Here is a 23,415-nt window from a genome sequence, read left to right as displayed (position 1 = left end):
CCTCACACGCCGTATGTGTGCTTAGTCGTTCAGTCGTGTCTGACTCTTTTCGACCCCATGGACTGCAGTCCCTCCAGGCTCCTCTGTCCACGGGATTCTCCAGGCAAGAATACTGGAGTGGGTTGTCATGCCCTCCTCCAGGGGATCTTTCCAACCCAGGGATCGAACCCAGGTCTCCTGCATTGCAGGCGGATTCTTTACTGTCTGAGCCACCAGGGAAGCCCCTCATGAGCCGACTGCAAATCAAAAAAATTGTTGTTTTGAAATGTCATCTTCTCTTATTCTGTGCAACAAGTAACCATTTCTTGATTGGATTTTGGCTTGCCATGAAAAGTGGATTTTATACAACTAACTAGCGATGACCAGCTCAGTATTTGGACCAAGAAGAAGCTCCAAAACACTTCCCAAAGCCAAACTTGCACCAAAAAAAAGGTCATGGTCACTGTTTGGTGGTCTGCTGCCTGTCTGATTGACTGCACCTGTAATGGATTTGCTGGAATCCGAATCCTGGCGAAACCATCACATCTGAGAAGTACGCTCAGCAGGTGGATGAGGTGCACTGAACACCGCAGCCGGCAATGGTCAACAGAAAGGGCCCGCCTCTTCTCCCCAGCAGTGCCCGGCCGCCCATCGCACAAGCAACACATCAGACGTTGACCAAATTGAGCTGCAAAGTTTTGCCTCGTCCTCCACATTCGCCCAACCTCTCGCTCACCTGCTACCGCTTCTTCAAACGTCTCAACACCTGTTGGCAGCGAAAATGCTTCCACAACCAGCAGGATGCAGAAAACGCCTTCCAAGAGTTCGTCGAATCCCCAAGCGTGGATTTTTTTGCCATGGAAAACAGAGTTACTTATTTTTGGCAAAAATGTGTTATTGTAATGGTTCCTGTTTTGATTAATAAAGATGTGGTTGAGCCTAGTTATAACAATTTAAAATGTATAGCCCGAAACAGCAGTTACTTTTCACCAACCTGATAAATGCTGAACCCACCCTGCATACCCAGCATAAGTCCCACTTGGTTGTGATATATAATTCTTTTTATACATTGTTGCATTCAGTTTATAGTGTTTTATTTGGGGGTTCTTGGCCTGTGTTCAGGGGAGAATTGTCTGTAGGTTTCACCTCCTGTGATACCTTTTTCTGGTTTGGGTGTTAGGGTGCCACTGGTTCACAGAGCAGGTTTTACTGTAGAGCTTCCCGAAGCCCACTGCTGGAATTTTAATTTTGCCTTTGCCTAAGTCTGCTGCTGCTGCTGCTAAGTCGCTTCAGTCGTCTCCGACTCCGTGCGACCCCATAGACGGCAGCCCACCAGGCTCCCCCGTCCCTGGGATTCTCCAGGCAAGAACACTGGAGTGGGGTGCCATTTCCTTCTCCAGTGATTGAAAGTGGAAAGTGAAAGTGAAGTTGCTCAGTCGTGTCTGACTCTTAGCGACCCCATGGACTGCAGCCTGCCAGGCTCCTCCATCCTTGGGATTTTCCAGGCAGGAGTACTGGAGTGGGGTGCCATTGCCTTCTCTGTGCCTAAATCTAGACTGCTCTTAAGACTGCAAGCCCTCTGACTGGTTAGCTTTATACAGCTGCCCTCTGTTGTATAATTGAAGGTCTTACCGTAAATATTTTAACTTAAGAACATGTGCTGTTTCACTTTGAAAAGCTGACACTGTGTTGTTCTGTACTCTGTGTACATTGCATTGCAGCGTAAGCTGTCTCTTACAGGCCTGACTCAAGGGAAGCAGAATGTTTTCCAAGATCAGATGTTACAATTTACTGTCAGGACTGATATTATTACCTTACCGCTTTTCCCACTGGCCCCAGTCTGTCCTCTTGAATGTGATTATCTGTAGCTTTCACGTATGAGACCAGAAATCTGAGTTCCCTGTCGCAGATAAAGTCAGAAGGTCTTGGTCTAGTTCTCAGGGACAGTAAGCAGAATGGAAGGGCTGAGACTTTGGAGTTGTCCTTGGGCCTCAAAGGCTGAGGCGACCAGCAGACTTGGGGCACAGCGTCAAGGAGGCGCTGACTGGGGACGCAGGGCTTAAGGCGGACTCCAGGGGCTGCCTGGTCCTGAGAGTGAGCGCCTCCTTCAGCGTGTCCGGCACCTGCCTCGCTTGCCTTCCCTTGTCCTGTCTGACTTTGCACACTTGTGTGCCCTGATTTTCTGGAGTTACAGAGTTAGTTGCCAACTAGGTCTCTTAACTGAGGTAATAAACTAGTCATCTCATAGGACTGTAGAAGAGCCCTCAAAAGAGATTATTGCAAAAGCAGTGAAGAGTTTTCCTCTGTGATTTTCCCTTTTTCTTATAACTTCAAAGAATGCGGGCACCTAGGAGTTTGGAAGTTAAGTGTGTTGTTCTTTGCCCACGACTTGTTCTCCGACCACGGCCTCTTCACGCGTTCCGTCTCCTCTGCCACCTGTGAGCACGAGGGCAGGAGCAGGCACTTCTGTCCAGTGTCCCAGAGTCCATCACCTTCAGTGCTGACCGAGCTAAAGATGGAAATACCTGTGGGGGTGTGGGTGGCATCATGAATTGGCACGGTCTACCTGGGGCGCAGTTTAACGGCAAGTACCCAGAGTCACAAACAGGCGCGGCCCTGCTAAATCCAGCAGTTCTGTTTTTAGAGATGTATTCTAATAAACCGATGTAACAGGTGTCTGGCATAGATGCCTGGGAAAGAAGAGCTGACGGTTGTGGCATTGCTTGTGTTATTGAAAAATTTGAAACAGCCTGAGTGTTTAACAGTAGAAGATCTGTTAAACAAATGGTGATGTAACCGTACAGTGGGGTACTGTACAGCTGTTTAAAGCGGTCATGATCTGTGTGTTTTCATACTCATTACTGACTGATGTCTGTTCATCATCTGTATCAGAATGTCATTTTTAATGGAAACTAGGTTGCAAAACATTACTCCATTTAAATTGTGTTCATCTGAATGGTCATGATCTCTTGCTTCACCAGTCTCTTAATTTCCAATGAATGAAGGTCTAGTTGTCTATTTCTGCATCTAGTGGCTTAAAGCAGTGCAGTTTCACTCTCTGTGGGGCCAGATACCTGAGGGCTGGTGCGGCAGTCTCTCGGAGGCCTAGGTGTTGGAAACCAGGAAACCATTGTTTGGTGCTGGGGGCTCTGTTCTGGGGCTGGCTCGTGTCTGTGCCTGGAGGTTGGAGCTGGGTCTTGGTGGGAGGTGTCCGTTCCCTGCCCCTTGGACGTCTTCAGGGCTGCTTGAGCGTGCTCCTGACACGGCAGCTGGCTTCCCCATAGCTAGTGGCACAGGAGAGCAGGGAGAACGTGCAGTGCCTGTTGAGCGTCTGAGCATCAGGCGTTGTCCCTTCTGCCCTGTTTGATGGTCCAGTCCGAGCTTTAGGTGTAGCCCACCAGTGTGGAGGTGTAAGAAGGAAAGAAACTGGTGAACTGGGAACAGCAGAGCAAACTGGCGAACTAGGGAACGGACTTAAAATTCCCTTCCGCCAGGCAAGGCTTCCTGACTGAGCTGTTACCTTATGCTGCTCGAAAACAGGCGTACGTGCAGAGTCTGACCTGAATCGTTAGGAGTTAGCCATCTTCCTCAAAAAAGCCTTAGAAGCAGGAAGGGCTGTCATTTATTTGCAGCAGTTTGAATTCACTTAGATCATTTACCTTTTTAATCCAGCCACCTTTGGAGCACAGCGGGGAATATACTGGGGAGTGGGTGATTTGGGAATCTTGACGGTCACAGGGCAGGCTGGGGAGAGGGTGAAGTAGGAGAGGACAGAAAGTGTATTTCTGCCTTGGGCAGTCTGTGCGAGGACGCAGGCGGAAGCCAGTCCTCCTCCTCCTCTAGTGCCTGCCCTGCAGCCTGCCCTCGAGCCCCGTGTTGCTGCCCGCGGCTCTGTGTGCTGGGCTGGGTTCTTGACAGGTTTCTGATTGAACATTGTTGCCACCAGTAAGAAGCCATGGGCAGAGTTGTCCGACCATGAGAAAGTGGCTGTCACTTACAGAGACGAGGCTGGGGGGACGGCAGTCGGGCCAGCTCACAAAGGGGGCCTGTGAGGAGCTCGTCCCTCAGGGGCGGTGCAGGGCCAGACCCCAGGTGAGAAGCTGCTGTAGTTGCGCAGAGTAGTGGGGGCCTGAGGCAGGTGGCCGGCCCCGAGGGGAGGGCTCCAGCGCTGGTGAGGAGCTAGAGTTGACGAGATCTGCGGGGACCCTCGGCAGGCACATCAGGTGTCAGTCCGGGACGACAGGAGTGGACATGATCCGAGGCGCTGAGGAGTCCCTAGGACGTGCTCTGTGAAATGCTGGGGATGTGCAGTCGGCAGGAGCAGCTTCAGGGAGAGGCTGGGAGTCCGCTCCGCTGGCCCATCAGTAGGTAGTTGAAATTGCACAACGTGCTGGCAAGTGTTCTGCTGAGAAGACGCGTGGGCTCAGGACAGAACTCCAAGGGACGCCGGCGTTCAGAGGAGCAACAGAGTGGCGTGGCCAGCCAGAATACGCGTCTGCGTGTCTTCGAGTGCAGACAGTCGTTCTGACCCAGAGGCGGTAGCAGAGCAGAGCTCCCTGGAGAACTGGGGCTTGTTGGAGGACCTCGGACCTTTGGTACTGGTTTTGTGGTTTTATTTGCTGTAGCTGAGACTCTCTCCTGTGGACTGACCACGAGGCATTCATATATACTCCCCCAAAGCCGAGGGTCCAGTTGTTCAGTCTGTTTTCTGAAATTACATGCTGCAGAGTGACTAAGCCCACGTGCCCCAGCGCCTGAGCCTCTGCCCTGGGCCTGGGAGCCGCAACTGCTGAAGCCTGCGCAGCGCAACTAGAGAAGAGCCCGTGTGGTAACGAAGGGCCCGCACAGCCAAACATGAATTAAGAGGTTTTTTTGTTTTTTTTTTTTTAATTATAAAACAGACTCCTATAAAAAAAAGTTACCGTGCATAATTACCATAGTCCCTCATCCTTCTCTGTTTGAGCTGTGTATGAAGTGTTTGTGTTCATGCTTTATTTTGGGGCTTGTAGATTATTTCCGGAGAAGGCAATGGCACCCCATTCCAGTACTCTTGCCTGGAAAATCCCATGGATGGAGGAGCCTGGTAGGCTCTGTATGAGCTGTGTATGAAGTGTTTGTGTTCATGCTTTATTTTGGGGCTTGTAGATTATTTCCGGAGAAGGCAATGGCACCCCATTCCAGTATTCTTGCCTGGAAAATCCCATGGATGGAGGAGCCTGGTGGGCTGCAGTCCATGGGGTCGCAAAGAGTCGGACACGACTGAGCGGCTTCACTTTCACTTTTCACTTTCATGCATTGGAGAAGGAAATGGCAACCCACTCCAGTGTTCTTGCCTGGAGAATCCCAGGGATGGGGGAGCCTCGTGGGCTGCCGTCTATGGGGTCGCACAGGGTCGGACACGACTGAAGCGACTTAGCAGCAGCAGCAGCAGTAGTTTATTTCTCTCCTGTTGTGAACATCTTTTTAGCCAGTGGTTTATAATTATTTTTAGGATAGATTTCAGAAAGAAGCTGGATTGCTCGGTCACCCTGTGCACGTCGACTTTGGCGTGTCCCCTGGGCTGCGCAGCCCTGCTGCCTAAGCAGCTGCGTGCGCAGGTCACAGAGGGCTGCGGCAGGCAGCCTCGGCCTCCGAGGGCGCTTTCCAGGGGTTTCTGCTTTTCTGCTTGTTCGTGGCCGTAAGCCGGGCCGTATCTCGTTGTCTGTCTGCCTGCTTGCTGTGTGCTCTTGCTTCTTCCTGACTCCCGCTCTGTGAGGCAGAGACGCTAGCAGCCTGCGGAGGTAGGAATCAGGGCTCAGAGACTCGGGTCATTTAGCGTAAAGCACGAAGCTCAAGTGTGTGAGCCCTGGTCTGGGTGTTGTGTAGCCCGCACGTCTTGTGTTGTTTCTAAAGCTTTGCGTAAGCTCTCATTCCACCGTTGGGCAAGGTGAGGACCCTGTCTTGCAGGCACTGGAAGGGTGGCTTTAGCAGTCCTGTGTCTTTTTGAGTTGATTTTCTTACGGCAGTTGTAAGAAATGTTCCCTTTAACTTTAGAAGGAGTGTTGGCAACCCTGGTGGGTTAGCAGGCAGCACAGCTCGTAGCCCGTCTTTACTGTGAAAGGTGGAACTGTAAAAAGTATAATGGGGACTTGACAAAATGCTCATCTCTGTAACCAGCTGTCTGCAGCATAGTCCCTCATCTTTTCTGGGCTTCTGTTTCTGAAACTTCGTAATGAGAAAGTTATAATTCTTGCCAATGAGGTGTTTAGATTATCACTCACCTTCCTTAAGTCTGATGATGTTTCCGTCTCTAATCTCCAGTCAGTGGCCCTGAAAAAGTTTCTTTTTTTAAATTGGAAAAAGTTTTTAAAACAGATTATTCTAATGGGCATATATAATGAAGCCTTCCTCTCACTAAGATCCCAGACTTCCCCACTGTTACCAGCTTCCTCAAGCTTTCCAAAATTATTACCAGCTTCCTCAGGGTTTCCAAAACTAGAGTAAATATAGATAAACGCGTCCCCCTGACATTTTAAACCACCAGGAAAGCTGCTCTTCTCCTCAGCACGTGTCTCAGTGGCGACTCCACGCCAGCACCTTGACGTGTGGCTTCTCTTCATGGATGCATGATATCCCACGGCCACTTTTCTGTTGCTTAGATGGACTTGTGCAGTTTGTTTCTAGGATTTTGCTAGTGCAACTGCCGTAACTACCACACAGTTCTGGTGTAAGAACAGCAGGTCTTTTGGAATTTACTGTAATGAATATACACTGTTACATTTTATTGTGGTACTTTAAATGAGCATAAATTTTATTTTTAAGTCAGCATAAATGCCTTTTTTCTATGTAGATTTTGAATTGGGGCGGCTCATAGTGCATTGTTTTATAAATGTGATTTTCGTAATTTGTCACTCTATTTTGTTCCAGTTTTAGGATGTGAAAATGTTAGTTGCTCAATTGTGCCCGACTCTCTGCGACCCCATGGACTGTAGCCCGCCAGGCTCCTCTGTCCATGGAATTCTCCAGGCAAGAGTACTGGAGTGGGTTACCATTTCCTTCTCCAGGGGCTCTTCCTGACCCAGAGATCGAACCCAGTCTCCTGCGTTGCAGGCAGATTCTTTACCATCTGAGCCCCCAGGGAAGCCCCCAGTTTTAAGATACATGCTGCCAGAGTGAGCACCTATGACTGTGTTTTTTGCCCCTTTGATTGTGTTTGCCTGTGTGTGAAGCTGGTCGCCATTGTATCTTTCATAAAGGTTTTTTCTTATAGGTCTATAAAAGAAGGAAAAATCCAGAGATCATAGGTTGTACATTATTCACAAAACTTCTGTTAATTTTAATTAACTCAAAGTATTTTACTTGAATATTCTTCAAATTATGTCAAAGTATTCGTATTGTTTGTGCATAACTTGGAACAGATGTAAGACTGAGTCTGTTTATATTAGTAAGTGGGGTAAATTTCTAGTAGAAAATAGCCCATATAGATAAAACAGAAAATCTCACGTTATTTTTTAAAATAAAGGTATTAATAAACATGCTGAAGTTCTTTTTAAGTGGTTAGCAGTCAGTTTGAGTGTTCGTCTTTATGTAAATTGTCATGTTATGTAAACTTAGTTTAACCTATAGTCAAATTTTTGACTATGCATTTTTAAAAAATTCTGATGGTTAATGAAATCTACTTTAAACTCTATATGACTTTTTTTTTAAAGTTCATTTTGTTACCACTAAATTCATTTGCATGAAGAAGGCATTTTTTTCCCCTTGAAAAAAATCTTCATTAATGGTATTTGTGAAGTTTGGCCATATTTAATCTTCAGAGCAGATAAGATAATGTGCCTGAAGGTCAAAGGTCAAATAGAGAAGTCTGCTGAGGTTTGCTCTAGTTTACTTATCGATGCAAGGGTTAGTGTCCCCGCTGTGGAGGTGAGAGAGTGGCGCTGAGAGCAGCAGGTCTGCGATAGGACAGGAGGGTTAGTCACTGTCTGTTTGAGTGCCTTTTGTAAATCTAGTGTAACTGCTGCTGGGAACCCCTGGCTTGTCCAGGCCCGTAGATGCTGAAAGGGAAAAGGTACTTCCCAGCGCAGTAAGTTGAAACCAGCGACCTGTAAAAATCAGAGTCTGCCTGTGCTTTGTGGCTGGCACTTACTGCTGTCTCCCTCCCAGTCACGCATGTCATGAACTTACTCTTGGCTTTGTTGAGCTTTTTTAAAAACTTACGTTGTGGAGTAGCTTCGTTAGTGTCTTAGTCTAAAAGAGTGAGAGGTTATTTGTTGTACTTGGATAATAATTCAAACAGGAGAAGATAAAGATTCAAGTAAAAGCAGCGTCTGTGGCCTTTCCGCCTGCTGCTCACCGCCCGGTCTGACTCTTCTCAGTGGCCTTGCAGAGCCCTGCTCTGTGCGTGAGTCACAGAGGTGTGCCCTCTTCTTGTTTGCACGCGTTCTGGAGCGTGCTGAACCCCTGCGGCGCCCCTGCCGCGCCGAGCACTGTGTGGAGGCAGTTCAGTCAGTACAGATGGGTCTCCTGCACTTTAAAGCAGTTCTCTGTGATCCTCCCTGTGATGAGTGTCCTGAAGTTACTTAGCTGTCATGTAGTTTAATGGCCATGTAGGTTGTTTTCGACTTTTTTTGGTAATTGAAGCAGCATTGGGTGCGTATACTTACGTGTGTGCCAGTAACGTTTGCAGGTTAAATTGCTAGGAGGGTTGATCAAAGTTCGTGTACACTGTGAATTTTTATAGTGATTTGCAAACCGCCCTCTGAGGAGAGCACACCAGTGCATGAAGGCAGCTGCTGCCCGTCCTCACCTCAGCCTGTTACCTGAGGGTAGATTTGCCAGTCAGGTTAAAACCTGCCATTGCTTTTGTATTGCTTTTTTTCCCTAAAAATGAGTAAAAATGAAGTTATGTTTAAAATATGTTTTTATTTCCTAATTATTCTATTTGATTGTTGATATTTTAAAATTATTTTTGAGAGCTTTTACAAATAGCTGGTTTTGCAGTGTTACAGATATTTCCACTGTCACCTTCTTAAACCTTGGATATAATGTTTTTCTGTGTATAAAGTTTTAATTTTTATGGGATCAAACTTATAATTCTTAAATAAGTTAATGACAAACAGTACCATAGATTTAGCGTGTGGAGTGGCGTTTCTTCCTTAGAGAAGGTCTTCCTTCACGTCGAGCATTTAAGAACAATGCTCGTGTCATCTTCATGTATTTTTACAGTGCTCTGTATGTGTGCAAATCTCAGGTCCATCAGGAGTCTGTCTTGATGTGAAGACGTAGGGATATAATGTCATTTACTTGGGCTTCTCAGCTGTTGCACGCTGTTCACTGACTAATGCGCTGTGCTTCCTGGAAGGCCGAATCCCCGCTGTGCTTTCTGTCCCCCTGGAGGCCCTGTCCCTGTGCCTTGCCTGCCCCTGCGGGAGCCTGTCGGGGCAGCTCAGAGTTTGCCCCGGGGTGTGGAGTGCGATGTTCCCGGTGGAACATGAGAGAATGTTTAAAAACATGATCGTGTTTATTCAGCACCCAATAGAGAAGTTGAGCTAGGCTGTCTGTTCAGGTGTGGTAGGCAGGCCCGCCCCCAGAGCGTGTGCCCGGGGTGGACTGCTGCTCCAGCTGAGGCCCAGGTCGCTGGTGTGGGTCCTGGACCCTAATTCGCCTGTGCATGGTAGCAGGCTTGCTTTACTCTCTTAGCAGTGTGGTGAAATTTCACTTTCACAAGCTGATGGTTATTTACTGTTCCAGGCCACGTGCAGGCACTCAGAATTGTGAGTTAGGGTCTGGCTTGTGCCTTTATTTTTCCCTGCCTGACCACTGGGCCTGGCATACTGTGAAAGTGAAAGTCGTGTGGTCGTGTCTGACTCTTTGCGACCCCATGGACTGTACAGTCCATGGAATTCTCCAGGCCAGAATACTGGAGTGGGTAGCTGTTCCCTGCTCTAGGGGATGTTCCCAACCCAGGGATTGAACCCAGGTCTCCTGCATTGCAGGTGGATTCTTTACCAGCTGAGACAAGGGAAGCCCAAGGATACTGGAGTGGGTAGCCTTTCCCTTCTCCAGGGGATCATCCCAACCCAGGGATCGAAGCAGGGTCTCCTGCATTGCAGGCAGATTGTTTGCCAGCTGAGCCAGCAGGGAAGCCCCTTGGCGCACTGTGGCCATTCCTTGCTGCCTTCTCAAGCGATAGGACTCGTCTTGTTTTCTTACTTTCTGCTCCTCTCTGGAGAGGCCACCCCCCACCCCCCACCCCTCCGCTGGCCCTGTGTGGCTCCACCTGCTGAAGGGCGAGCGTCCTCGCCATCTGGCGGCCACACCTTTGAGGGTGCTGCCCGTGTGGCCTCGGGGTCCTGACTGCAGATACAGCTGTGGTCTGCATGCTGTCTAGCACGCCTGTGCGCTGGAGCGAGTCTGTGAGTGTTGCGTGCCCGCGGTCTCCCCGTTGATGGGCGGCAGGGCAGGGGAGGCGCTGGTCTGCCCTCCTGGGAGAGGTGGCGTTTAAGCCGAGCCTCACCTGAGGCGAGAGGGCACTTGTCACGTGTGCGCGTCGGTGTCAAGGGGGAAGGCCAGGTGGGAGGAGGGCAGGGCGACGGAGGCTTGAGGGGCTCGCTCTGCGGGAGGCGGCCCCCAGAGATGGTCGGGGGACGTGGGGGAAGAGCAGCCGCTGTTTGACCACACCGCTTCTGCTGTGACACGGTCCATCTCGTTACCCTCCGGAGCACATCCTTCCAAGGCAGCTCCGGAATCCGCCTTTTCTCGTGCACGGTCTCTGAGCCGTCAGCGGCACCCATGTGTGTTGAGACGTGTGCCCCGGGGGAGCCAGCGTCTGCTGTCTTTATCGCTGTTGTACAGAAGCAAGTCCGGCCACAGTGGGTCGCAGTGGACAGGCCACTTCTGCGTCCAGCAAACTGTGCGCTCCTGTATCACTTTAAAATAGCCACTGCCTCGCGTGACACGGGACTCGGCGAGTATCTGTTAAGTGAGCAGATTCCTCTTACGTGCCTCATTTGAACGTCTTTTGAACACGGACTGTGTCTGAGCTGGCACGAGGCAGCTCCGGTTCCCCTGCGAGCTTGGTACCCATTGAGGTGTGCAGTCTGGCTGTGGCCTGCTTTCTGGACGTCGCCTCCCTGCTGTGTTACGCTTCTCTCTCTCTGTGAGCTGACTGCGCTCAGGGCAGCCTTCCTCCCGGCCTCCCATTGCCCGTCTCCCCTTCTCTGGACCTTTCTCGAGCCCTCCTGCCCTCCCACCCTGTCCCTTCTGAACTCAGGCCCAGTTTTGGCGACTCTAGTTTTTTTCTGTGGCCTCCTCCTCCTCTGGCTCCTTTCTGATTGATCTTCCAAATTATGTATGTCTTACAAAGACAAAAGATTTTTTAATTTTTCTCAAAATGTAAAATAATATGATCATATTTAATGTTCTTTTTCAGAGTAAATAGTCCACGGCTGAATGGCTGAGGCTCCAGACCCTTCCTGAGTCCAGATCTTGGCTCTGCCTCTCTGAACCTCACTTTTGTCGTCCATAAACAGGGAAAATAACAGTTCTTGAAGCTCATTGGTTGTTCTGAGGGACACCTGGGCTGACCAGGTCCAGGGTGTGGAGCGCCCGTGGCTCTCTTCTGCGCGTGGGGCCCGTGCGCGGGCAGAGGGCTCGGTGTTGGTGGCGGCTGGCGCGTCCCGTGCAGCTGGTGTGTCCTGTGGGCTTGGCAGGCCGCTCTCTCCTCTGTAAAGCATTTAGGGAGCATGAGTGCTCTTTGAAAGGCCTCACGTTTTTTAAACTACAATTTTATGGTTGAGATCACACGTCAGGGTCTGTGTATGTGTGTCCAGGACTGTGGGTTTGCTGGCTGTGCTTATTTTACAGTGTTTGAAATGAGCTGTTTTAAGTAGGAATCTTTGTAGCTCTTGGAGAAGGAAATGCCAACCCACTCCAGCATTCTTGCCTGGAGAATTCCAGGGACAGAAGCCTGGCTACCCGCAGTCCATGAGATCCCAAAGGGCCAGGCGCGCCTGTGCGAGTCTCACTTCACTCCGTAGCTCTTGAGCACGGGCGTGAGGACGTGCCCTTCCCGCCTGTACAGTGCCCTGTGTCCAGCGGTTTTCACGTGCAGGTCTTCGGAGGGAAGGACACTCGCTCTCGGCGTGCCTCTGCACCCTCTCGTATCCGTGCTTCAGACCTAAGGGAATTTCTAAGAAATGCTAGTGTTCAGTCAGCACCCAGGTACGCTTTTTGATGACTGGTACCTGTTGCGACTTTGAGGATACTGCAGCCTCCGTGCAGTGCTGCAGGTGCTTAGAAGTGCTTTTCAGCTGTTAAAGGTTACTCCTCTCTTTAGATGTCTTTGCTTTACCTAAAGAAATGTTTGTTCATTCATTTTGTAGGGATTTATTAAATCCCTGCACGTGCTGGACGTTGAAGCCAGTGGAGGTGAACTGGTGGTAAGAGACAGGCCTAGCCCTCAGACCCTCACCCCCGGGGCATTTAGGTTAATGATGCTGCAGCTTACATGTGAAGTCAATTTGGTGACTGTTTTGCTGACATGTACCTTTTTTAAAAGGTAAAACATGGCTTTAAGTATATTTTCTCGTAGTTGTAACAGCATTTTAAGAAATCTTGGCTCTTTAGTTGTTCCCAAGTAATGAATATACATTAAATCTGGGCAAAGGGAGAAGAAGAGAAATTACAGGTGTATACTTACCACTCCTATTCACAAACAAAGAGAATAACTAGAAGTATGGTTGTATTTTTATCTAGACCCTTTCCATAATTCTGAGCATTGTAACTTTGTACTTTTTGCTTTAGGTTTTTTTATTCCCCCTCCTCTTTTTAGTTAATCCGTTAAAAATAAAATATTTTTCTGACCTTTGACGTGTGGTAGCTTTAAAGGTTTTTTTATTTGAATCCAAGAAATGAAATTTTCTATAGTGGAAAATATCTGGAGGATTTCTTTCTTTGGCTGTGAATTTTGTCAGTGAGAAACTTTTGTTCTACACATTGTGTATTCCTTCACATATCAAAGTTGATTTTAATTTGGCTCATTGCTTGCTTACTGACACTATTCTGATGAGCTGTATGTGTTAACAAATTTAAGTTTATTAATTTTTCTAATGATTTGTATGTTAAGATCTTGGACCTTTAATTTTGGATTAAATTCACAGAAATCAAACGCCCTTGCAGTAAGGACGGAAACTGTTCTGGGGCGGGTTGCCTGTAAGTGTTTTTCTTTGAAACATTTAACTTTCCCATTTGTTATTTCAGTTCCTTCTGCATATCAACTAATTTTGATTAGAATGCAGTTTTACTTATGATGAAAATAATTTTTTAAAACTCTGGTAACAATGAAAAGTTGAGTTTTTCATTGACATTTTCACTAGATAATTGCACAGTCACATGCAGAGCTGTTGGAAACACCACGCGAGGTCTTGTGTTGGCCTGGCCTTGTCTGTGGTGCTCTTGCAGAGCCGTGCTGTGAGCTCACAGGCAGGATGCTGACAGTGCGCTGATCTTACTCAGACCTCCCCAGTTTTACTTGAACTAACGTGTGTGTGTGTGTAAAGAAATAAGATCCTATTCTTAGAAAACGACTAGCGTTATAACATTGACTGGGGGAGGGGCCATTTAACCCCTGTGCCTGGGATTTCTTATCCCAGACAGTTGGATTGGATGGTCTCTAGAATTCTTTTGGGTCACAGTATTCTGTAATTTTTGTATGAGAGCATTTTAGAATTTGAAATTACACCCTTTGTCTTTTCTCTCTTTGTGTTTAGGAAGAAAAGGCTTCTCTTTTACATCGTACTCAGGAAGAAAGAAGAAAGAGGGAGGTAAGCAGTGTGTGACAGTCCCTGTCGACAAACCGTTTCCAGAGCGTTTAGCTAAGCCCTGCTTTTACTGTTTGATATACATAGATAAGTGTATGTATACGTGACATAACGCGTATTTGTATGTATGTTAAACTTCTGAAACCATTCTGGATTTGTTGATTTTATGGTGAGTCATCTAATGTAGATGGGCTAAAAGAATGTAGAAAAGATGGGCTTAAAGGAGGAGTTTCCAGAGTGGGGAGGACATAGACTTCCGGTTCATGTGGTTGCTTGTGGTGTGGCTTCCAGAAGCGGTAGAAAGTCTTGGAGTATGTTCGTGCTTTACCAAGTAGGAGAAGACTCCCTGTGAATGCAGGTTGTGTGCACTGTTTGTGTGTTTGTGAAGAAGCTGAGTACACGAAAGGGGCTAGGGACCCCTTTTGTTCCAGTCTATTTTACATTTTGTCATCGGAGACAGTTTCTTAAAGTGGCTTTGCCTTGTTGACTCATCAGCAGTGTGGTGTCTTACGGCCTGCTTTTCTGCGTAGTTTCTTGTTTTGTTTTTAATAAGTCATGCATTCCTTTAACACATACATATTGAGAGCTCGTGTCCCGGGTAGTATTCTGCCGGCTGGGTGTGTGGGTGAGATAAGACAAGACAGTGTTCCTGCTGGCGTGGACCGCAGGGGTGAGGCAGGGTCCTGCAGGGCACCCGGAGGGCCTGCTGTCTGTGTCGAGGGATGGTGTCTCTGAGCTCGTCAGAGCTGAGTGAATTCCTGGAGGACGGAGCAGGAACGTTGTAGGCAGCTGGAACAACTGGGACAACTGCAGATGTCTCCAGAAATCACTGAATGCTTCCTTGGTGGTGAAATTGCCCTCCCTTGAGGGTCACTGCCCAAACAAGAAAAGTATACTGAAAAACAAGAAAATGACACCTAGTGGGTAGCCATTCCCTCCTCCCGAGAATCCCTGTGACCCAGGGTTCAAACCTGGGTCTCCTGCTCTGCAGGTGGGTTCTTTACCCACTGAGCCACCAGGGAAGCCGGTGCACTGGTTGCTGCGTCTGCTCTTCTCTGGAGCGCTTTCAGGCAGCCCTTGCTCCCTGTGGTGCTTCTGCTCCAGCTCCCCTCTCCTCCTCCTCCCCTTGGGCTCACATTACAGGTGTAATGTGACCTTCATGCTGTGTCCTCTTCTCTGTATGTTTATCCTTTGATTTGGCTAGTCTTTTCTCAACTTCTAATTTACAAATTACCTCTTTTAGTGATGTCTGATTATTAAATACATCCACTGAGTTCTGAATTCCAGTTTTTATTTCAGTTCTAGAACTGTCTTTGATTCTTTTATTTACCAGTTCTCTTGTCTTTTAATTTCTTGAACATAATTTTAGGTTTTTAAAGATAATGTTTAAACTCCAGTATTTGGAATTCCTGTGGGTTTGTTTGTGTTGTTTGTCCTCTTGATTTTAAATTCTTGTCTTTTGCCTGGTTATTTTGGTTGAATACTGGGCATCGTATGTTCTAACCAGAATGATGTGTTCAGGTTCTAGAATGTGACCTCTTCTTCTTTTCGGAGAGCGTTGCATTTGTTTCTGGCAGGCAGTAGGGAGTGGGACAGTAAACCCCCTTTAACTGAGGGGGGATAAGCTGGTTGCAGGCTGACCTTGAGGCCTTGTGAGGGCTGATCTATTTCCGGTACACCTGCCAGAGAACTAGAGTGTTACTGAGGCTTCCTCCCTAGTTAACAACTGAATGAACAAAAATGAATGTGTTGAAAATGCCTGGGATGATTTATGAGTTTATCATCAAGTACCCTTAGAATCATAGTTATGAATTGATGCCCAAACTTGGTTCAAGCTCAGGGGTTCCCTCATAACCATCTCAAGCTCAGAAAGTGCACTTTTGTGGCCTGACGGTGTGACTGTATGAGTGTGTGTGTGCTATTCACGCCTGTAGGCGCCATTCAGGGAGGCTGTGAAGTGGCGTTGCGTGCTAAGACAGAGCACCGGTTTTCCTGTCACACCTGCGTTTGCTTTCTGACGCATATCTTTCGGCATCCCTAGTCTCTATGGAGAGTTGAGTCTCTGTGTCTTTGAAACAGGAGTGGCGCTCGCCTGGCAGGTTGCTGTGTGATACCCGTGGACTGTCTCCGAGTGCGGGCACATGGGGGGCCCACGTGCAGGTTCAGGGGCTGCATATTATGGTTCCCTTGTGTGTAGCGTCCAGAGTAGAGTTCCATGGAGGTAGAAAGTTGATTAGTGGTTGCCAGGGCAGGGTGGCGGAGAAGGCAATGGCACCCCACTCCAGTACTCTTGCCTAGAAAATCCCGTGGACAGAGGAGCCTGGTAGGCTGCGGTCCAGGGGTCGCTAGAGTCGGACCCGACTGAGCGACTTCACTTTCACTTTTCACTTTCATGCACTGGAGAAGGAAATGGCAACCCACTCCAGGGTTCTTGTCTGGAGAATCCCAGGGACGAGGAATCCTGGTGGGCTGCCGTCTCTGGGGTCGCACAGAGTCGGACACGACTGAAGCGATTTAGCAGCAGCAGGGCAGGGTGGAGGGGTGGGGTGGGACAGAGTGAGGGGTGACTGACGGCCAGCAGTTCAGGGGTTTTATGGGGCCGAGTGATGAAAATGTTCTGAAAGTAGACAGTGGTTATGACTGTACAACTTTGAATATATTAGAAATTGGTGAATGGTATGTTTCAAAGAGTGAATTTTGTGGTGTGTAGTCTTAACTAGTGTATGTCATTTGCACTGATTCTGACCAATTGTTCTTCCTCCCTATGTTATTCAGGAAGAAAGGCGAAGATTGAAAAATGCAATAATTATCCAGTCATTTATTCGAGGCTATAGAGACAGAAAACAGCAAGTAAGTTTGCTTTTAAACTGAGAAGGAATTAGGCATGAGAAAACTTATTTTGAATATAGCATTGGATTCTTAGAGGTGGAATTCATTTTATGTGCATTTTTGTGTGTACTTGTTTAATGAAAGTTAATGTGCAGAAAACAACAATTCTGTAAAGCAATTATCCTTCAATAAAAATATTAAAAAAACAAAAAAGAAAGTTAATGTGGATAATAGTATTTTCCCCAACAAGTGATTTTACTAGTTTAGGTGAGTTTTTTGGTGGTTTCAAATTATGAAATACAAGCCTAGGCCAAACCACGGCTACAGATGACAGTAGATGGCGGTGGTGGTGACCCCTGTAGAGGGTGTGGAGCAGCTGCACCCCAGGCGACCAGCTGTGGCCTCCACGTGGCGTAGCCCTCGCGCTCGTCTGCGCTCCCAGCGACCCGAGGCCGCACAAGCACTGACGCCGCCCTCTGTCTCGGTCTGTCTCCAGTGTTCTATCCAGAGGAGCGCGTTCGACCGCTGTGCCAGCCTGTCCCAGTCCGGTGGCGCTTTTCCCCTTGCCAGTGGTCCCAACCTTACCCTCCTGGTGCGGCAGCTCCTGTTTTTTTACAGACAGAGTGAAGACTCGAAACGCTTGGTGAGTGTCGACTCTGCTTTCTCTAACCCTTGTGTGCGTGTTCTCCAGCTTTTGGCTCACTGGCAGACGCCCCTCCAGCACGGCTCTCCTTGTGAACCTCCACGGTCAGTGGTGATGGGTTGTCTTTGTGATCATGTGTTTTTCCTCTTAAAGTTGATACAGATTTTCTGTAGGCTTTTTCATTTTTTTTAATTATGGAATTTTAGATACAAGAAACGGGGGTGCCGTGCCGTGCATGCGCTGTGCACCATGGTCCGGAGTGCACGGTCCGCACCGGGTCCAGCGCGGAGCCCGCCGCCCAGAACGTAACCGTATAACTTAAAACATTTTACAGGTTGTGAGGCCACCAGTGATGAGCAGTGGTGCGTATTAATGGGGGACATCCACGACTGGCTCAGTCTTTTTAAAAAGTAGAACTTGTCAATGAGTCCAGTTTCCCAGGAAGTAGAGATTCCTGTGTGATCATTAGGTTAAATACATACTTATTCTTGTTTGAAGGATGAGTCTACAGTGAAAGGTCAGCCTTCCGTGGTCCAGCCGTGCGACTGGCAGCAGCCCCCTTGTGTGAAACTCAAGTATAGGAGAGGGAGGGCGCTTCACTGCCGGGGTGGGCTCTGGTTCCAACACCCACACTGCTTCCTGTTCCGAACCGGGATGGGCCATGGGAGGAACATCCTGTGGGTCTCGAGAGCGGTGAAGGTGGCTGCCTTAGACGCACCTTTTCTCGGCTCTGAGGCCAACGAGGAGAGGCATGAGAAGTGCACAGCAGCAGGGCCTCGGCGCTCTGTCGGCGCAGACTGCCCCCCCTCCCCGCGCTCGCAGGCTGCGGTCAGCTGCGGGGCACAGCCGCGGGCGTGTGGGCGGGACGGGCGTGTGGGCGGGACGGCCGGGAGGCGCAGGCGTCTCGAGCGCGCCCTTGCCTGTGCAGCGCGGCCCGGCCGCCCCGAGGCCCGCTCAGCAGTCCTGCGTGCTTCCTAGGTGTGCAGTGCCCGGCCCCACGGCCCTACATAGAGTCAGAATTCGCCAGCCCCTCAAACCTGGTTCATAGGACAAAAACGAACCAGATGCTTTATTCAGTTTGCAAACAAAAATGCAAGAACAATAAACCAGTCACATAATACGTGGAGGGTAGGTCTCCTGCCCCATCTTCAGGTTCCCTGATTCCTGTCTTAAGAGCAGGTGTGACACCGCTATTGGGAGTTTATCTGAGGTGCCGCGTACAAAACAGCATATGTGGCTCTCCCTACTCCCTTGACTCATTTTTTATTATCGTGACTAAATATGCTCTCTGCTAAAACAGTGTTTTCTTTTGTGTAGCTTTCCTGAATTACTCTGGAGTTAAGTATCGTGTCACTTCTGTCTCCTCATCTTTGGTCTCTGAGGGTCGGGTCCTCCTCCAGCTTCCGCTTGGTCAGGCGGCTGGCGCTCGCCCCCCGGGCGTCCTGTGCGCCCGGGAGCCTGCTGCGCTGCGGCCGTGGTGCAGTCGCCCTGGGAACACTCGCTTCGCTTCTCTTCAGTTTCAGAGCCTCTCTCCTGATTGCACTCCTGTTCGCCTGCTTGGTGTACTCTCTCGTTTTATTCATACACACTTTCAGTTGACTTCCTGAGAAAGGATGCATAAGGAAAGTTTATATATCTGAATTTAGTAAAGAAAAAAACAACAAAAGAGTTAAGCAGGAAAAAAAAGTGAAGCAAAGCAGGTATTTAATGTCCTTAGAACTTTGCGAATGATGATGTTGGTGCATTTCTAGAGAAATTTAAAAACAATATCAAAGGCCAGTCCACTCCAGAGATACATCACACAGCGCAGGGAATAAAGCCAGTGTTTTATGATAACTATAAGTGGAGTGTAGTGTTAAACAACTTGAATCGTTACGTTGTGCCCGTGAAACTTAAGTAACATCGACCATCACTTCCGTGTGCACGTGTGCTCAGCCATGTCTGACTCTTCCAGACCCCGTGGACCGCAGCCCTCCAGGCACCTCTGCCTGTGCGATGTTCCAGGCAAGGATACTGGAGGGAGTTGCCATTTCCTCCTCCAGGAACATCAATTGTACCTTAATTAAGACAAACAAACGCAGTCCAAGAAGTGTTAAAGAAAGCACTTTGAGGGTTTCTTTATGTTGTTGAACCATAATTACTTGACTAGTGTATTTACAACCTTATTCTTACAGTTCCCACAGGTGCCCGTGAGATGGTCACAGTGTTTACTAGACCTTCTACTGTTAGCTGTTAATGGGTTAAGAGATGGGAATACCAGACCACCTGACCTCAGAAACCTGTATGCAGGTCAGGAAGCAACACTTAGAACCAGACATGGAACAACAGACTGGTTCCAAATTGGGAAAGGAGTTCGTCAAGGCTGTATATTGTCACCCTGCTTATTTAACTTATATGCAGAGTACATCATGAAAAATGCTAGGCTGGATGAAGCACAAGGTGGAATCAGGATTGCCCGGGAGAAATATCAGTAACCTCAGATATTGATACCAGATGACACCACCCTTATGACAGAAAGCAAAGAACTAAAGAGCCTCTTGATGAAAGTGAAAGAGAAGAGTGAAAAAGTTGGCTTAAAACTCAGCATTCAGAAAACTAAGATCATGGCATCTGGTCCCATCACTTCATGGCAAATACGTGGGGAAACAGTGGAAACAGTGAGAGACTTTATTTTTGGGGGCTCTAAAATCAAAGCTGTGTTTTTTTCCTGTGGTCATGTATGGATGTGAGAGTTGGACTGAAGAAAGCTGAGCACCACCGAAGAATTGATGCTTTTGAACTGTGGTGTTGGAGAAGACTCTTGAGAGTCCCTTGGACTGCAAGCAGATCCAACCAGTCCATCCTGAAGGAGATCAGCCCTGGGATTTCTTTGGAAGGAATGATGCTAAAGTTGAAACTCCAGTACTTTGGCCATCTGATGCGAAGAGTTGACTCATTGGAGAAGACTCTGATGCTGGGAGGGATTGGGGGCAGGAGGAGAAGGTGATGACAGAGGATGAGATGGCTGGATGGCATCACCGACTCAATGGACGTGAGTTTGAGTGAACTCCGGGAGTTGGTGATGGACAGGGAGGCCTGGTGTGCTGCAATTCATGGGGTCGCAAAGAGTCGGACACGACTGAGCAACTGAACTGAACTGAAAATCACTGCAGATGATGATTGCAGCCATAAAATTAAAAGACGCTTGTTCCTTGGGAGAAAAGCTATGACCAACCTAGACAGCATATTGAAACGCATATTGAGACTTTTCCAACAAAGGTCCGTCTAGTCAAGGCTATGGTTTTTCCAGTAGTCATGTATGGATGTGAGAGTTGGACCATAAAGAAAGCTGAGTGCGTAAGAATTATGCTTTTGAACTGTGGTGTTGGAGAAGACTTGAGAGTCCCTTGGACGGCAAGAAGATCCAGCCAGTCCATCCTGAAGGAAATCAGTCCTGAATATTCATCGAAAGGACTGCTGCTGAAGCTGAAGCACCAGCCCTTTGGCACCCTGATGCGAAGAACTGACTGATTTGAAAAGACCCTGATGCTGGGAAAGATTAACGGTGGGAGGAGAAGGGGGTGACAGAGGATGAGATGGTTGGATGGCATCACTGACTTGATGAACGTGAGTTTGAGCAAGCCCCAGGAGTTGGTGACGGACAGGGAAGCCTGGCGTGCTGCAGTCCATAGGGTCGCAAAGAGTTGGACATGACTGAGTGACTGAACAAACTGGACTGCGTGGGTAGTATGAATTTTAGAATGCACTGCGTGTCAGATAGTGCAGGCAACACTTGTGTCACGTTGGTTCCTGAGGAAATACGGACAAGCGGCTCCAACAGCTTCTGTGTAGGCAGATGAACAATTGGGCAGGGTCTCGGAGTTCCTTCCCACCAACTTTGGACCCACTGGGGATTTACCAGGCAGAACACTTGTGCTCAGACTTTGATAACATCTCATATTAAGTAAGTTTTACTATTAAAGGGGAGACTGAATGTGACAGGCACACGTGAGAGGCTCTCTTAATTGTAGCTGTTTCTGTTGTTAAATGAACAGGTAGCAACCAACATATCGTGGAGAAAGCAAGTCCAGGAGGTTCCTTGTTAGGTGTGGTGTCTCAGTCACTCATGGCAGCGGCGTCCACACTAGAGAGGCTCCTGGGTGGAGCTGGATGGAAGTCTGAGTCCACGCTTGCTGAGCTTGTGCCCCCATCACTGGTCGTGTCCAGGACGGTGGGGATTCAGGCCATCCCCCCATAGCTCTGACCTTTTCTCCCCTCAAGCATACTGCAGTATAATTGACAAATAAAGCTGTAATGTTTCAGTGCACACTGTAATGGTTGTGTAAACATTGTGATGGAATTCCTCCATCTAGCTGTGACGTACCTCTCACCTGACGTGTTGCACGCCTGGCCTTTTATCGGAGGTGGTGGGGCTGTAAGATCGCCTTTTCCACCAGCATTTCACGGGGTCGGGGAGGAGAGCATCCACAGAAACAGTGCTGGAAGGTAGAGAAGACGCGTGAGAGGGAACCGCTGTCCTTTGTGATTTAGGATTAAAACTGGGACTCTCAGTGTTTTTATTGTGGACTGCTAAATTTTGCAAATGAACTGTTTCTGTTTCACATGTATGTGAGTTTTCAAGTACTGTTAGTGTTTAGTAATTTAACTTCATGCTGATGTGCTTTTGTAGGATGGAAAAGTCAGGATGTGTGTATCCTGCTAGTAAAACCTTGACTTAGAAGATTAATTTGTTAACCACGTTTTGATTATTTTGGTTGTGTCTGCCAATTAAGGACATTTGGCATGTTACGTAATTAGAAAACAGTTAACTTTTTACAGACTAACCAGTTGTATGTTTTGCTCTTTCAGATATGGATGTATCAGAATCTGATTAAACACAGCGCTCTGTTTGTCCAGCAGTTGGAAGGATCTGAAAGACTCACATGCTTGTTTCAAATAAAGAGGCTGATGAGCCTCTGTTGCAGGTAAACCCATGTTGCCCCAGCATGGGTGGCGTGGTGGTCTCGTCTAGAAAAACACCGTTTGTGTTTCAGTGTCTTAGTAGATTTCCTGTTGTTGTTGGATTTTTTTTTTTTTTTTTTTTTGAGACTGAAATGTTATGTGTATTAGTTTTTACTCCCGTGATCCTCTCTTTAGAAAGTAAAATGTAGTGAAGCATACCTTCCAGGGGATGTTTTCTTCCCGGTGTGGCCTGGAATTGCTCTGTGGGACGTCAGGCATCTGGTTGCTTGGCAAGTGGACAGGCCAGCTGAAAGGCCCGTCTCTGTGCCAATGGTCACTGATCCCAGGCCGCAGGGTCACTGCCTGCGGGTGAAGGGTCAGGCCTTTCATCAGGCTTTCCTGACCTGTGTCCTGGACTCAGTACAGAGCACATTGAGGTGATGTGAGCAGTAGCACTTGAATGAAAAAGCAAATTAACATCTTCACCATTTTTCTAAAATTTGATGATGTCTGCACCGTAGCCAACTTTCAAATGATTCTGAGCCTTTAATACACTTTCAGCTAATTTTCTGGAAGTTGCGTGTAGTCAGGTTTATTTAGGGTTCATGTCAGAATGAGGCCTGTTAGCTGACTTTTCCAGATCCTGAGCTGCACTAGAGGCAAAGTGGAAAACCCCCAAAGAGAGAATGTGGATGATCGAGAGTCCCAGGAAATCTTTTTTTTTCCCCAGACCCCTTGTATTTCTCGAAAACCGTCCTTTGAAAAACACACTGTGTGCGTTGGTTCTCTGGAGCAGGGGTCCGTGGACCTTCTCTGTAGACGCCTGCACCACACAGTGGGGCCTGGGCGCCGTGGCCTCTGTCACACACACGGCTTTTCCTCACAAGCCCTCAGAGGTGTCAGGCATGCCCTCCCCCAGAGCAGCACAGTCTGGGGCTCTCTTGACCTGGGCTTAGAGTTTGTGGCACTTAATGTGCTTTTGAAGGTATTCATCCAGCAAGTAATTTTAATAGATGATAGATCCAAATGCAGTTTCTGCTTGTTTTCCCCAACTTTCTGTCTTGGAAAATTTCTGACACGAGAGAAGTGGCAACACCACCGTATATCGTGCTCCTGGATTCAAGTTCCATTTGCTCATTTGCTCGCTGTCCGTCCGCACACACGCAGCGCGCTGTTTTTCTGGCGCGTGTGGAAGGGGCTGCAGACAGCATGGCGCTCACTGCT

At 48.2% G+C, this 23,415-nt stretch overlaps 1 protein-coding gene across 2 annotated transcripts in view; it reads left to right on the top strand.

Moving 5' to 3' along the window:
* The window catches only part of UBE3C (ubiquitin protein ligase E3C), a 115,532-nt gene that overhangs the window by 10,145 nt on the left and 81,972 nt on the right, over positions 1-23,415 (top strand). For both annotated transcript variants that reach the window (XM_027538466.1, XM_027538465.1), the window contains exons 2-5: positions 13,728-13,781; positions 16,554-16,628; positions 17,104-17,250; positions 22,099-22,214. In XM_027538466.1, the coding sequence (XP_027394267.1) occupies positions 13,728-13,781; positions 16,554-16,628; positions 17,104-17,250; positions 22,099-22,214 (392 nt within the window). The remainder of the gene's footprint in view (positions 1-13,727; positions 13,782-16,553; positions 16,629-17,103; positions 17,251-22,098; positions 22,215-23,415) is intronic.

Source organism: Bos indicus x Bos taurus, chromosome 4, assembly GCF_003369695.1.
Source record: "Bos indicus x Bos taurus breed Angus x Brahman F1 hybrid chromosome 4, Bos_hybrid_MaternalHap_v2.0, whole genome shotgun sequence".
Classification (NCBI taxonomy): domain Eukaryota; kingdom Metazoa; phylum Chordata; class Mammalia; order Artiodactyla; family Bovidae; genus Bos; species Bos indicus x Bos taurus.
This window is presented reverse-complemented; position numbering and strand designations above follow the sequence as displayed.